Raw genomic sequence first — 17,076 nt, 5'->3', positions numbered from 1 at the left:
TGAAGTAATTATTAAGAAATAATATATTTTTTTCTATTTTCTCCAGAATTTTCCTTAGATAATTAAGGGAACAGGTAAGCAGAAGACTAAATTGTTTACGTTTATAAAGCTGGCTGAAAGAAAAATGTTATTTTATCCATAGGGCATGGAATATCTTGGTACAAAAAGGTATATCCACAGGGATCTGGCGACAAGGAATATATTAGTGGAGAATGAAAACAGAGTTAAAATAGGAGATTTTGGATTAACCAAAGTCTTGCCACAAGACAAAGAGTACTACAAAGTGAAAGAGCCTGGTGAAAGTCCCATATTCTGGTGAGTATGTTTTAGTACCATAAAATGAAGTTTTAGAGCACAAACTTCAAACAGTAGTTTGTCACTTATATATTTATAATAATAATCAATGAAGTTATTCCCTGTGTTTTTCACTGGGAATTTTATGGTTTTTAGGTCAAACATTCAAGTTTTTAATCTGTTTTGATGTTAAGTTTTATATGTGGTATAAGATAATGGTGTAATTTCATTCTTTTGCATGTATCTGTGCAGTTTTCTCAACACCATTTATTGGAGAACTGTCCTTTCTCCATGCTACCTCCAGCTTTGTTCTTCTTTATCAAGGTTTTTCCCTTTCTCAAAGGATCTTTGTAGTTTCATACAAATTTTAGAATTTTTCCTAGTTCTGTGAAATTTTGATAAGAACTGCATTAGATCTGTAGATTGCCTTGAGTGCTGTTGTTGTTGTTCAGTAGCCACGTGTGTCTGACTCTTTGCGACCCCGTGGACTGTAGCATACCAGGCTTCCCTGTCCTTCACCATCTCCCGGAGTTTGCCCAAATTCATGTCGATTGTATCAGTGATGCCATCAAGCTATCTCATCCTCTGATGCCCTCTTCTCCTTCTGCCCTCAATCTTTCCTAGCTTCAGGGACTTTTCCAATGAGTCAGCTGTTCGCATCAGGTGACCAAAACACTAGAGCTTCAGCTTCAGCCTCAGTCCTTCCAGTGAGTATTCAAAGCTGATTGACTGATTTTGATCTCTTTGCTTTAAGATTGACTGGTTTGGTCTCCTTGCTGTCCATGAGACTCTCAAGAGTCTTCTCCAGCACCACAGTTTGGAAGCATCAATTCTTTGGCGCTCTACCTTCCTTATGGTCCAGTTCTCACATCCATACATGACTACTGGAAAGACCATAGCCTTGACTATACGGACCTTAGTCAGCAAACTGATGTCCTTCCTTTTGAATATACTGTCTAGGTTTGTTATAGCTTTCTTCTAAGAAGCAAGCATCTTCTAATTTCATGGCTGCAGTCACCATCTACAGTGATTTTAGAGCCCAAGAAGAAGAAATCTGTCACTGCTTCCACCTTTTCCCTTCTCTATTTGCCATGAAGTAATGAGATCAGATGCTGTGATCTTGGTTTTGTAATATTGAGTTTTAAGCCAGCTTTTTCATTCTCCTCTTTAGAGGTTCTTTAGTTCCTCTTTGCTTTCTGCCACTAAAGTGGTATCATCTGCATATCTGAAGTTGTTGATATTTCTCCCGGCAATCTTGATTACAGCTTGTAACTCATCCTCCATGGGGTCGCAAAGATTCGGGCACGACTGAGCGACTAACACTAACACTAACTTATCAGCATGGGAAATGAGTGCAATCGTCTGGTAGTTTGAGCATTCTTTAGTACTCTGCTTCTTGGGAACTGGGATGAAGATCAACTTTTTCCTGTCCTGTGGCCACTGCTGAGTTTTTCAAAGTTGCTGACATATTGAGTGCAGAACTTTAATAGTTACCTAGGTTGGTCATAGCTTTTCTTCCAAAGAGCAAGCATCTTTTAATACCGTGGTGGCAGTCACCATCCAGTGATTTTGGAGCCTAAGAAAATAAAATCTGTCACTGTTTCCATTGTTTCACCGTCTATTTGCCGTGAAGTGATGGAACCAGATCCCATGATCTTAGTTTTTTGAATGTTGAGTTTGAAGCCAGCTTTTTACTCTCCTCTTTCACCTTCATCAAGAGGCTCTTCAGTTCCTCTTCACTTTCTGCCATTTTCAGTCTTTATTTCTGCCCTCATTTCTGTTATTTCCTTCCTTCTAATAACTTTGGACTTTGATCTTCTTTTTCTAGTTACTTTAGATGTAAATTCAGATTGTTTGTGAGATTTTTCTTGTTTCTTGAGCTAGGCCTGTATTGTTATGAGCTTCCTTCCTAGAACTACTTCTGGTGCATTCAGTAGATTTTGGTATGCTTTATTTCTGTTTTCATTTGTCTTTGGATTTTATTTTTCTCTTTTGATTGCTTCATTGACCTATTAGTTGTTTAGTAGCATGTTGTTTATTTTTAAAATTTCATGTCTGTTCTTTTGGGCTGCACCGGATCTTTGTTGCTGTGCGCCAGCTTTCTCTAGCTGTGGCTAGCAGGGGCTGTTTTCTAATTGCAGTGCCCTGGCTTCTGTTGTGGTGGCTTCTCTTGTTGGATAGCATGGGCTCTAGGGTGTGCAGGCTTCAGTAGTTGTACAGGGGCTCAGTAGCTGCAGCTTGTAGGCTGTAGAGCGTGGACTCAGTAGTTGTGGCACATGCGCCTAGTTGTCTGGTGGCATATGCAGTCTTCCCAGACGAGGAATTGAACCAATGTCACCTGTATTGCAAGGTGGATTCTTAACCACTGCACCACCAGGGAAGCCCCAGCATGCTGTTTAATCTTCATATTTTTGTGGTTTTCCAATTTTCTTATCGTGATCTCTAATTTCATACCATTATAGTTGGAAAGATGGTTGATATGATTTCAGTCTTCTTGAATTATTGAGGCAACTTGTGGCTTAATATGTGATCTATCTTGGAATATTCCATGTGCATCTTAGAAGAATGAGTATTCTGTACATACCTTTGAACTCCATCTCACCTAATATGTCATTTAAGGCCAGCTGTTTCCTTACTGATTTTTCTGTGAATGATCTATCCACTGCTGTAAGTAGAGTGTTAAAGTCCCCTACTGTTCTTATTGTATTGCTTTTAATTTCTCCCTTTAGGTCTGATAATATTTACTTTATATATTTTGGTGCTCCTATGTATGTATAAATGTGTATTTATAAATATATTTTCCTTCCATCTAGTCTGTGTGTGTCTTTACTTCTGAAATGAATCTTTTATGTATATGTAGATATATACACAGATGATGCAATTTTATGTACATACACATACAATGGAATACTACTTAGCCTTAAAAAATAATGAAATTTTGTCATTTGCAACAACATGGATGAATTTAGAGGGTCAGACAGAAAGATAAATACTGTATGATATCATTTATATTTGGAATCAAAAATACAACAAACTAGAGAATATAACAAAAAAAGAAGCAGACTCACAGATACAGAGAGTAAACTAGTGGTTACAAGTAGGGAAGGGCATTATGGGGGTGGTCAAATGGGAGGTACAAACTGTTGGATGTAAGATAGGTTACAGGGATATATTTGTTCAACATGGAGAATATAGCTAATATTTTGTACTAACTATAAATGGTATAAACCTTTAAAAATCATATAAAAATTTAAAAAAATCAGGTGCAAAAAAGGTGTATTAAACCAACATTAAAGAAACTTGCAAAAATGTAAAACATAATACTCTAAATACAATATTTGTTGTTTTGGAAAATAGTTATTTTTTATAAAAATATTTATGCTAGTATTACTGGGTTTATTGTTATTTTTAATGATACCTTTATGTCTCCTTGGTTTTGAAATCTAATATGGTAAATATTAGTAGATACAACCCACATAAAAGCTTTGGGGGCACATCAGTAATTTTTTAGTGTATAGGGGACTTCACACCAGAACTGGAGGTACAGAGGATGCATTGTATTAAGGAGAGGCTAACAGCAGAGAGGACTAGACAACTTTTTCAGGTATCTAGGTCATTGATTTTGAAACCCTTTGTGCATATATACCCATTGAAAGAATCATCAAAAGCTATATTCTTTATGAAACATTTAAAAATTTTATATGGTTGTAAATATTTTGTAAAGTATTATAAATAATGACATTAATACAAGGTGTGTCAATCCTTTAGAGGTATACAGTGAAATCCAAATGCCACAGCAACTTGATACAGATTGTCACGGGTTGCCATTTCCTTCTCCAGGGGATCTTCCCGACCCAGGGATCAGACCTGGGTCTCCCACACTGTAGGCAGACGCTTTACCATCTGAGCTACCAGGAAAGCTCGTCAAAAGCTATATTCTTCATGAAACATTTTAAAATTTTATATGGCTGTAAATATTTTGTAAAGTATTGTAAATAATGACATTAATGCAAGGTGTGTCAATCCTTTAGAGGTATACAGTGAAATCCAAATGCCACAGCAACTTGATACAGATTGTCACCACTTAAAAAGGTATAGGAAGAGACTTTCTTTTTGATAGAAACTTTGTTATTCCTTTTTCTCTTTAAAATTATGTTTACACCACCCTTCTCAGAATTCTGCTTAATGTATTTTATTTTGCACTTGGAATATATCTTGATAATCTCCTTTGTAACCAAAATACATATATAAATTGAATTAATTTTAAATTTCCTGTGACCACAAAACTATTCATGTTTTTTTTTTTTTTCCTTCTGGATTGAACTATCATTGAAGTTACTGTCAGGGTGCAATTTCCAATGCAATATAAATGAATTATTAATTTGGATTAGTAATTTGACTAGTTCTTTAAAAATCCCCCTCCAACTAGTCCATACAGCCTTAGATAAATATTATTTACTTGTATAATGGGACCAGATTCAACATAAATTCCAAGTTTATTTTTGTTTTTGTAAACACAGAGAAAACTTTTTTGTATAAATGAGATGGGAATGGAAGAAGTTTTGTTTCAACAGTGTCATTCACGTTTGTGACTTGTGATAAGCAAAACAGTATACAGTGATCTACCAATAGAATTTGTTAGCTGGCAATTTCATTAGATCCATTCTGTTTTCAATTTCATAGAAAACAAAGAATTAAACCCACTTGATTTTCAAAAGTGGATTTACTACCCAGTCATTACGGTCTTTAATTTTCTCAGTTTCTGGGAAGTATGCCAAAAATTATTTTTCACATTAATTCAAATCATGGTATTACTCTCATGTAGAGGCATCTTGTTTATACATTTATAAAAAGTTAAAAAACAGAATATTAATTTTGATACAGTATTTTAAATAACATTTTATCATTTTTAAATACATGATTTAAATATGGCAATCCCTTGCGCTATCTCAAAGATTGAGTCACTTAATGAAGAATGTCCTTCATTCAATCTGCTTAGCAATACCAGGCCTCATAAACAAATACACTTATTTTTCGACAGAAAAAACTTTAGTTCATTTTTCAGTTCAAGTAATTAATGTTATGAAATACTGTTTTTAAAAAAATCATTGTAAACTATAGAACACATGTGCAGAGAGACAAGTTTACAATGAAACCTAACAAGGCATATCTATCAGAGTTCCTTCCTTTTGAGATTCTTTCTTTTCTAATTTTAAATATTCACTTTCATACCTAACTTTATATTCTTATCATAAAGAAAGCCCCTAAAGCTTTGGGCCCTGTATTTCTTCCTGAATATCTGGAAGGATTAGTCACAAAGGAAGTCAGGATAAGCTTATGTGCTTGCGTGCATGCTAAGTTGCGTCAGTAGTGTCCGACTCGTTGCAACCTCATGGACTATAGCCTTCCTCTCCAGAGGAGGAGTGCAGGCTCCTCCGTCTGTGGGATCCTCCAGGTGAGGATAGTGGAGTGGGTTCCTGTGCCCTCCTCCAGGGCAGGATAAGCTTAAGATGATGTATATTTAGTACAATTAATTTCATTATTAAACAATTAAGATAAACCACTTCTCATTACTTAATTTCCTAATACATAATAAAATATCATTAAGATTATGTTTTATGAGGTAAGGCATATGGTAAAAGGCCTATTACTCCTTCAGCAAATAAATGTTTTAGGGAAATTGAATTCTGATGTTTGACTTTGTGCTGCTCAGTCGTGTCAACTCTTTGCAACCTGTAGACTGTAATTCACCAGGGATTTTCCAGGCAAGAATACTAGAGTGAGTTTCCATTTCCTTCTCCAGCACTTCCCCACCCAGTGATCCAGCCCATGTCTCTTGCATCTCCTGCATTGATAGGTGAATTCTTTACCAGTATTGCCACCTGGGAAGCCTGATGTTTGACTTTGGGGATTCACTAATAAGAAGCTTGTATAAAAATCAAAAACCATATCATTGTCATCATGATCAAGATTTTATGCATTTAATGAAAAAGAAAGCTATATACTGCTAGAAACTAATCAGATAGTTAGCATATTGTTTTATTTTCATAGTAGCAAGTAAAAATACTAAGTGTTTTATATAAGTAAATGAGGTCAACTAATTTTTACATAAATATTTCAGAAGGAGTTGATAGAATATATTTTAACTAACTTATTGAAAAGTAAACACTAAATCTAAAGTTTGAAAGAAATCATAATTTTTATCCATAGGATTTAGCCACCATATTTTTAAAAGTATGTAATTTCATTTAAAAGAATCATTGTCATCTATATTGCTTTTATTGTTCAAAAGTGTTGTTTAGCTTACAGCTTGCCCTGTAGGTTTGTATTAAGAAGAACTATGGGAAAATGCTTCTGCTGAAATTTTTTAAAAATTTATTTATTTTAATTGGAGGCTAATTACTTTACATTATTGTATTGCTTTTGCCATACATCAACATTAATCCGCCACGGATGTACATGTGTTCCCAATCCTGAACCCTCCGCCTTCCTCCCTCCCTGTACCATCCCTCTGGGTCATCCCAGTGCACCAGCCCCAAGCATCCTGTATCCTGCATTGAACCTAGACTGGCAATTCGTTTCTTATATGATATTATACATGTTTCAGTGCCATTCTCCCAAATCATCCCACCCTCTCCCTATCCCACAGAGTCCAAAAGACTGTTCTATACATCTGTGTCTCTTTTGCTGTCTCGCATACAGGGTTATCGTTACCATCTTTCTAAATTCCATATATATGTGTTAGTATACCGTATTGGTGTTTTTCTTTCTGGCTTACTTCACTCTGTATAATCAGCTTGTTTCATCCACCTCATTAGAACTGATTCAAGTGTATTCTTTTTAATGGCTGAGTAATACTTCATTGTGTATATGTACCACAGCTTTCTTATCCATTCATCTGCTGATGGACATCTAGGTTGCTTCCATGTCCTGGCTATCATAAACAGTGCTGCGATGAACATTGGAGTACATTTGTCTCTTTCAATTCTGGTTTCCTCGGTGTGTATGCCCAGCAGTGGGATTGCTGGGTCATAAGGCAGTTCTATTTCCAGTTTTTTAAGGAATCTCCACATTGTTCTCCATAGTGGCTGTACTAGTTTGCATTCCCACCAACAGTGTAAGAGGGTTCCCTTTTCTCCACACCCTCTCCAGCATTTATTGTTTGTAGATTTTTGGATTGCAGCCATTCTGACTGGCGTGAAATGGTACCTCATTGTGGTTTTGATTTGCATTTCTCTGATAATGAGTGATGTTGAGCATCTTTTCATGTGTTTGTTAGTCATATGTATGTCTTCTTTGGAGAAATGTCTGTTTAGTTCTTTGGCCCATTTTTTGATTGGGTCGTTTATTTTTCTGGAATTGAGCTGCAGGAGTTGCTTGTATATTTTTGAGATTAGTTGTATGTCAGTTGCTTCATTTGCTATTATTTTCTCCCATTCTGAAGGCTGTCTTTTCACCTTGCTTAGAGTTTCCTTTGTTGTGCAGAAGCTTTTAATTTTAATTAGGTCCCATTTGTTTATTTTTGCTTTTATTTCCAGTATTCTGGGAGATTGGTCATAAAGGATCCTGCTGTGATTTATGTCGGAGAGTGTTTTGCCTATGTTCTCCTCTAGGAGTTTTGTATATAGATCAATGGAACAAAATAGAAAGCCCAGAGATAAATCCACACACCTATGGACACCTTATCTTTGACAAAGGAGGCAAGAATATACAATGGATTAAAGACAGTCTCTTTAACAAGTGGTGCTGGGAAAACTGGTAAACCACTTGTAAAAGAATGAAACTAGAACACTTTCTTGGAGAAGGCAATGGCACCCCACTTCAGTACTCTTGCCTGGAAAATCCCATGGATGGAGGAGCCTGGTGGGCTGCAGTCCATGGGGTCGTTAAAGAGTCGGACACGACTGAGCGACTTCACTTTCACTTTTCACTTTCATGCATTGGAGAAGGAAATGGCAACCCACTGCAGTATTCTTGCCTGGAGAATCCCAGGGACCGGGGAGCCTGGTGGGCTGCCATCTATGGGGTCGCACAGAGTCGGACACGACTGCAGCGACTTAGCAGCAACAGAACACTTTCTAACACCATACACAAAAATAAACTCAAAATGGATTAAAGATCTAAACGTAAGACCAGAAACTATAAAACTCCTTGAGAGTTTTTTTTTTAATTATTAAAGCAGGGTTTTGAATTAATGGCAAATCCTTATACTGTTCTTGCTATAGAGCCCCTTGGAAAATTGTGTATGTTTTTCTGCTTACTCCTCACCTGGTTTGAAGATCTCTGTGCTAGTTATGAGATAAAGATCTAACCGAAGACTGTAATGGCAGTATTGGATTGGAAGGCTGATTGGAGACATATCTAAGACATACTAAAGAAACTTAGTGACTCGGTCGACTTTGGAGTGAGAGATGAGTCAAATATAACTCTTAAGATTTTCAGTTTAGGGAGTTGGATAGATTTGATGCCATTCATTGATTGCACAGAGAAAGCAAAACAGTCTTGAACAGATGGGCTGGATTTATTTTTGCCTATGGAACTTTTATGTGTAAATTTTCAATAAGTCTGAAATACAAGAGAAATGTCAAAGATAAAGTGGCTGTAAATTTGGGAGACCTTAGTGTGTAAGTGGATGATACTATCTAAGGGAAATTTTTTGAAAGAGAGGAAAAGCTCTGATGATGGAACTTGGGGGAAACCCAACTTTAGAGAATGGAGAAAAGGAGGGAGCGTGCTGGGGAAATGCCATTAAAAACGAATCACCTCGCAACCCAGAAAGCCTCTCCCCCAAAGCAGAAAGAAAACAGTCCATTACTGAGTAAACATTAATCCAGAAAGTAATGTGCATCATAAGCACTCTGCTAAGAGATTGCAAAAAAACAGAAAGAAATCTCACTCTTGGATATGGCCAAGCCAGTTCAGCTTGTTCCATATATGTTCTCAGGATAAACAGTAACTAGTCCTCAAGTGAGAGGACTCTACAGCATCATCTGTCACACATAAGTTCATCCTAAATTCAGTTAGTAATAGGAGTGCCCATTTGTGTTAGCTAATTGGCTTTATCCAAAGGAAAAATAAACTTCTCATATCTTTATGATAGGAGATAGTTTTGAAACTTGCAGGAGGTACCAGCCCAAGTTAGGCTCCTGCCCTCCCACTTAAACTGGGATGTAGGGGCATGATCTTTCTTGGTAACTGCATTCTGAAGAGGTGGTTTCCAGGTTCTTGAGAAAGACATTGCTATATGTAAACCTGGGAAGAGGCTTTTAAGCAAAAGCTTTTAAAAAGATTTTTACATATATTTCAAAGAGAGAATTCACAATTCTCGATTTTCTAGAGTAAATGAGAGAGTCTTTCCCCTCCTTTTCTACGTGGGCTTCTTTTTCCCTTTGTATTTATCCTTACCTATGTAATGTGAAAATGAAGGGAGAAATTACAGAGTGCTTTCATGAAAGCCAAAGTAAGAGAATATTTTGCAAAGGTTGAGGGAGTAGTACTCCTCTTCAAGGAGGTTATATTCCATTTGTGGGATAAACTAACATAACCAAATACGTAAATTTTTAAAATAAATATAAAAATAATAGAGCATTACATGGTTAATGGTGTAGTATAGACAAAGTACTATAGAAATTCAGTAGCATGAGGTCATTAAGATCTTAAGTAGTTAGAGAAGGATTTCTGGAAGTGAGGAACTTGGGGGAAACTGAAGGAGAGAAGGAGATTTTGAAGGAGAGATTCAGTTTATATAATTCATATTTTAAATCTCAGCTTAAAACAGATCTTTGATTATTCTCTATAATGAATATAAACAGAATATAAACGTTGTAGACCATGATGTTCATAATCCATTGGCCAAAATTCTCCCTTGGGTAGTGTTAATACTTGAGGGAAAGGATGACAGCACCTTCCCCTGTGACTTTCTATTTTCTATATTCCCTCTTTTAATCACCCCCTTTCAGATTAACAGTTATTTGTTTTATATGTTAATAGCTTCAAGTCTTCTCCAGCTTAAAAGGCACTTTTTTCTCTATGATACTTGCATGCGTGCCAAGTGACTTCAGTTGTGTCTGACTCTGTTTGACCTTATGGACTGCAGCCTGCCAGGCTCCTCTGTCCATGGGATTCTCCGAGCAAAAATACTGGAGTGGATTGCCATGTCCTCCTCCAGGGAATCTTCCCAACTCAAGGATCAGACCCTAGTTTCCTGCATTGCAGGCAGATCCTTTACCATCTGAGCCACCAGGGACGCCTCCCTAGGATATTTACCTGGATTCATTTTCATTTTAAGCTTAACTTGTAAAGATCAGTTTTTTTTTTTTTTTCTCCATTTCTTTGAAAGTACCGTGCAATTAACCCTGGTGTTAAGGAGACAAAAAAAAATTTTTTTTAATCTTTTAGTTATCTTTGTGTGTTGTGGTTCCCAAGACCACCCTCAGGTTTGATCATTCACTGGAAGGACTCATAGGACTCAGCATACAGTCATAAGCATGACTATGACTCTTAAAGAGGAAGGATGGAAAGGAAAAGCAGCAAAAGGGAAAAACTCTGTGGCGATGCCTGGAGGAAACCAAGCACATGTTTTCAAGTATCCTCTCCCAGTAAAGTCAAATGGGACACACTTAATTCCCCCAGCAATAAATTCTGACTACATGTGTGAAATGTCATCTATTAAGGAAGCTTAATAGAGACTCAGTGCCCACAGTTTTTATTGGAACTGACCCATGTAGATATTTCTATCTGGCATATACCAAAACTCTAGACTCATATTGTCTACCAAAATGGTTTAGGTGCAGTAAGCCACTTCTGTCATTTAGGGAATTGTGGAAACCCTCCTGAATCTAACATCCCAGGTACCAGTCAAGTGTCAGCATTCAACGCATAGACCTTTTTGATGATTGCAAACTCAGGCCTGATGTGTTAACCCTTTTCTGTACACCTTGTTTTTTTGTTTTGTTTTTAAATCCAGTGATTTGCAGGCAAAATCAAGAGTTGGCACATCAAGTAACTCTTAAATATATTACAGGTATGCACCAGAATCACTGACAGAGAGCAAGTTTTCTGTGGCTTCAGATGTTTGGAGCTTTGGAGTGGTTCTCTATGAACTTTTCACATATATTGAGAAGAGTAAAAGCCCACCAGCGGTCAGTATGCTTTTTGTTTACTTTCAGTTTTTTTTTTAACATGAGAAAAGCTTTTCCAAAGACTAATAGTAAACTTAGGGTTATTTTAGAGTTCCTATTGGTTATTTATAACATAAAAAGCAACAGAATAACCCCCAAACTAACTCATTAAATTAACTTGAGGTTCTGAAAGGTGGGGATTGTAGTACTGTTTAATATATTCTGTTAATATTATTTTTAGTAAAGCCAATAAACTCATTCATCCCAGGAATTATTGCAAATGTTAAACCTTTTAAAGTAATATTTTTTCTATTCATTGTATAATTTTAATATAGGACAGTATATAAAAGAAAATGAAAGTAATCTCTAATGCAGCTACTCAGAGGTAATCACTTTAATACTGTATATGTTTTCTTTCAGGATTCTTTTAATTTTATATGTAAAAATTAAATTTTATTTAAAAATTTATAAAATAAGTCATACTGTACAGTTTGCTTTCCTACTTTTTCATTACAGATTATAACATGGACATTTTCCTATGTTAAATATTTACTGCAAATATGACTTCTAATTTCTTGGTGGTGTTTAAACATAAGGACATAGTTTCTGGACAATCATTTTCCGTTTTTCATCCTTATAACATTCATTGAACATAGTGGCTCTCCTTATATATAAATATTTGTTTATCTCTGGTTGTCATGTTAGAGTGAAAATGTAATTATATGTGAAACACTATGAGCTCTTATATATAAAAGATTTTGATAATTTCAAAATGCTCTCCAGGAAATCTCTATCTCAATTAGACTCTAGGTAGCTGTGCATAGGGGTATATATTTTATCATTTGTCAGAGTCGACTGTTACATTTCCACGCAGTTTTGCCAAATTGATGGGAGAGAAGTTGTACCGATTTGATTTTAATTTGCATTTCTGCCTTTAGTGTGATTGAGTACATATTTATTGGGCGTTTGGGGTATGTGCACGTGTGCATTGTATCCTTGTGTACTTTGCCCATTTTTATATTGGCAATTTTTCTTACCAATATACAAGAGTCTTCTGTATTTAAATAAATGTGTTCATTGTAAATATTCCTCTACCTTATGGTTCAGACTTTAATCTTATGAAATTTAAACATATGAACATCTCTCCATTGCATTTATGCTTTAATACTCATTCTGCATTTTTTAAATGACCTCTTCTACATTCAACTTTTTATTTCAACTGAAATGTGATATGATATGTTAAAACAAAGTGTGTTTTTAGTTCACTGGTTTTGAATTCTTCTCAGGGGATTTGAGTTGAGGGTGTTAAAGTTAAGAAATGGCATTATAGAGGTTCCACATTTAACAATCTTTTATGAAGTATGACTGAAAAGGAAGTTTTTAAAGTTAAAATAGTCTTGTTTTTAAAAGTTTCAAGGTAAGGAAACATACATACATGGGATTTTTCCCATTTACTGGAAGAAATTGAGAATTCTGCTTCAAATTAAATGTACCAAAAATATGTCATTGAAAAGTGGGTTTGTGTTTCAGGAATTTATGCGTATGATTGGCAATGACAAACAAGGACAGATGATCGTGTTTCATTTGATAGAACTCCTGAAGAATAATGGAAGATTACCGAGACCAGATGGATGCCCAGATGAGGTGACAAAAATTTTTTTTATCCACAGTAATCATGCATTTTCTTTCTCTTTTTACCCAAGGATTTCAGGTCAGTTTAGGCAGTTCACTGAACTTTTAAATGCATAGCATAAACATGACTGTGGATGTAGGTGTAGCCATGCCATATGCCTCTATGAAAAAATTAAGTGGGAGTTCCGAATTCCTGGCTTCACCAATTAAAAAATGGCGCTTTGTGTTCATTGTAATTTTGGTTTATTTTCCCTTTTACAGATTTACATGATTATGACAGAATGCTGGAACAATAATGTAAACCAGCGCCCCTCTTTCAGAGACCTAGCAGTTCGAGTTGATCAAATAAGGGACAACATGACTGGATGAAAGAAATGAACTTCACTCTGAGACCAGAATAGACTTACAGAACAAAGTTTTGTATTTCACATTGCTGTGGACTATTGTTACGTATATCATTATTATGTATATCACAATACTAGCCAGCAAAAGTGTGGAAATACCTGCTTAAAACTTTCGAAGTTTAGTGAATTTTTCTTCATGAGGATACCAGCCAAACACATTGATGAAAAGTCCTTAGCAAAGAGTTTTGTAAAATATTTCGGGAACCTGATCAGTCAGTTAACATCACTTTTCTTTGGCAAAAAAGAAAATTAGACATTTTTCAACTAAGAATTATGAGAGATTAAAAAATTGTAAATTTTAAATATATACAGAATATGTATGTACAGTTTTTACCATAGTGAATGTATGACACCTTGGCACCTTGTGTGATGTTTTACACAAGGGCTGATATTCATAACTAATGTTTTATAATTTTTCCATAGTTTATCTATGATAACTTCACTCTATAGACAAATTAAGATACTCAGATAATTGAATATGCACCTTTTTGTCCTTGCGCATCTATGTCACTGGCCAGCAATATAAGCAGGTGTATACTTTAGCTTGTTGTTCTGTGTACTGTAAATATTTTTCAAAGCAAAGGGAACAAATGTTTAGTTTTATTTGTATAGGGAATTTTCCTGACCCTCTAGAATACATTTTGAAATGGAACAAGTTTACAAAGATTAACACAATATATTTTCTTATTTGTCTCCCTTGTATCTGTTTGTGGCACCTATGTTTTTTAAATAGAACTATCTCCAGATTTTTTCTAAGACCACCGTGAACAGTTTTCTTTTAAAATTTTGAGATTACAAATGCCAGGAATATTGTCATCCCTTGAGCTGTTGGTTGCCAAGAAGATCCCTGGGACCTATGGTCATGCATTAAATTTAAGTGTAAGCTGTAATATAGATTTTGTTTTTCATATATAAAGCCTGCTAAGATGCACAGTGGGTTAGGAATTTTTTTCTTAAGAATGTATATTTTAGGGATTTCAGAAATCTATTGTTGTCATAAAAGAGATCTTTTTTGTTGTTGTTAGATTCTTATATACAAGGGAGAAATTAAATTGATTTTTTAAAATGCTTATTAATTTTATTCAAAAATGCCAGTAGAAAATTATTAATGTATATCTTGAAGAAAAATGAGTGTTTTCAATTAAGTATAAAGGGTTGTTTATTATTATTGTCATTTTAGTGCTACTCCATTTTAGACATCATACCTAAAATATGGTGGGTTTTTGTGTGTGTGTGTTATTTATACAAAGTTTAAAATACTTGGAATTTTGGTTAGAAAGAAAATAGTTCATTTTCAATGCTATATGCTGCTTTTTTTTTTTTTTTAACTTAAAGACTTTAGATTATCTTTCTAACTTTTGGAGCTGGTTTTTAAATGCATATTATATAAGGGGAAAAAATGCCTCACACATAAAGTTTGAGTTTTTTGTTGGAAGGAAAGGGAAAAAATGCTTTTTATGTTATTTTTAAAGTATTTGGGCTTCCTTCATAGCTCAGTTGGTAAAGAATCTGCCTGCAATGCAGGAGACCCTGATTCAATTCCTGGGTTGGGAAGATCCCCTGAAGAAAGGATAGGCTACCCACTCCAGTATTTTGGGGCTTTCCTGTGGCTAAGCTGGTAAAGAATCTGCCTGCAATGCAGGAGACACCAGTTCGATCCCTGGGTTGGGAAGATCCCCTGGAGAAGGGAAGGGCTACCCACTTCAGTATTCTGGCCTGGAGAATTCCATGGACTGTCTAGTCCATTGGGTTGCAAAGAGTCAGACATGACTGAGTGACCTTCACTTACTTTAAAACATTTTACCAAATGTTGTTACCAAACAGACAAATCTTCTAAAATGATAATATATTAGATTTTAAAAGATTTCTAGTAAATATTTTGATGAAAATTGACTATAATTTTTATTTAATTTGTAAAAAGACTCCTCCAGGATCTATATATGTAATGTTAATGCACTTAAGAGATCTTCCGTTCTGCTACTTTTCAAGTCAAAAATAGCATATCATATATGTTTGATTTCAGATTATTGTACTAAAACTTAGGTACCTGAAGTAGATTCTTAAAGGTCGATAACATTTTGTTTATAAAAATAAGGATGTTAACTAGATTTCTTTTAAAATAGTTTTTCTTTTAATGCTTCAGTTTTTAGTTTTAGGAGAAAATTCCATATATCTAAAGTTTTTAGATGGAATGACTGCTTTATTGTAAAATTCTAAGTTTTCAAGAGAATTATTGTTCATTGAGTGTTTCTGATGTTTTAAATTTTGATTCAGACCTTACATAAAAGGAAAGTAAACTTGCCGCTGTTCAGTTGATTGTGCATAAGACACAGGTAAGTAAGTATTGTACGAGTTAATGCCAGACAGCTTCTTCAAATTAATATTCTTCAGAAATGAGGGTAAAGATTTTCTTTAAAATCTGTGATTCTATAAATATTCCAGTATTTTTAGTTACACAATCTTTATATAAATAATTCCCTATATCCATGGCTACCTACTTTGGGAAACAGTCACTTTTTCATGTTATTTATATATGCTTCCGGTAGCACTATAATTTGCTATGGAAGAGTGCTTTCTTACAACCCAAGACTTCTGCTTTAAAATCAAGTGAAATTTTTCTCACAACCATAACTTGACATTTCAATTTTATTTAAACAATTTTGTTATGGACATTAGAAGATACTGCAGTTTTATACATGGGGACTCATTTTGGGGTGGCATGATGTGGTCAGATTGAGACTGTATTATTTTCATCGTTGTGCCTTTAGCATGTTCCTACAAAATTGAAATACTGATGTAATAAATAATTAAATAATTCAGAAGTGATCACACCATCATGATTATCTGGGTCATGAAGATCTTTTTGGTACAGTTCTTCTGTGTATTCTTGCTACCTCTTTTTAATATCGTCTGTTTCTATTAGGTCCATACCGTTTCTGTCCTTTATTGAGCCCATCTTTCCATGAAAATTTCCCTTGCTATCTCTTATTTTCTTGAAGAGATCTCTAGTCTTTCCCATTCTATTGTTTTTCTCTATTTCTTTGGATTGAGGAAGGCTTTCTTATCTCTCCTTGCTATTCTTTGGAACTCTGCATTCAGATGCTTATATCTTTCCTTTTCTCCTTTGTTTTTCTCTCTTCTTTTCACAGCTATTTGTAAGGCCTCTTCAGACAGCCATTTTGCTTTTTTGCATTTCTTTTTCTTGGGGATGGTCTTGATCCCTGTCTCCTGTACAGTGTCACTAACCTCATTCCATAGTTCATCAGGCACTCTATCAGATCTAGTCCCTTAAATCTGTTTCTCACTTCCACTGTATAATCATAAGGGATTTGATTTAGGTAATACCTGAATGGTCTAGTGGTTTTCCCTACTTTCTTCATATTAAGTCTGAATTTGTCAATAAGGAGTTCATGATCTGAGCCACAGTCAGCTCCTGGTCTTGTTTTTGCTGACTGTATAGAGTTTCTCCATCTTTGGCTGCATAAAATATAATCAATCTGAGTAATACTCCATTGTGTATATGTACCACAGCTTATCCATTCATCTGCTGATGGACAGTCTAGGTTCGATGCAGGATACAGGATGCTTGGGGCTCGTGCACTGGGATGACCCAGAGGGATGGTATG

General features: G+C 35.2%; 1 protein-coding gene across 1 annotated transcript in view; it reads left to right on the top strand.

The window, feature by feature from the left end:
- Positions 1-14,569, top strand: part of JAK2 (Janus kinase 2) — a 115,225-nt gene extending 100,656 nt beyond the window's left edge. Inside the window, exons 22-25 of the mRNA XM_018052022.1 lie at positions 143-315; positions 11,318-11,435; positions 12,945-13,058; positions 13,308-14,569. Coding sequence (XP_017907511.1) covers positions 143-315; positions 11,318-11,435; positions 12,945-13,058; positions 13,308-13,415 — 513 coding nt within the window. The 3' untranslated portion in view covers positions 13,416-14,569. The remainder of the gene's footprint in view (positions 1-142; positions 316-11,317; positions 11,436-12,944; positions 13,059-13,307) is intronic.

The sequence above is a fragment of the Capra hircus genome, chromosome 8 (assembly GCF_001704415.2).
Source record: "Capra hircus breed San Clemente chromosome 8, ASM170441v1, whole genome shotgun sequence".
Taxonomy (NCBI): Eukaryota; Metazoa; Chordata; class Mammalia; order Artiodactyla; family Bovidae; genus Capra; species Capra hircus.
The sequence above is the reverse complement of the archived record's forward strand: the minus strand, read 5'-3'. Positions and strand labels throughout refer to the sequence as shown.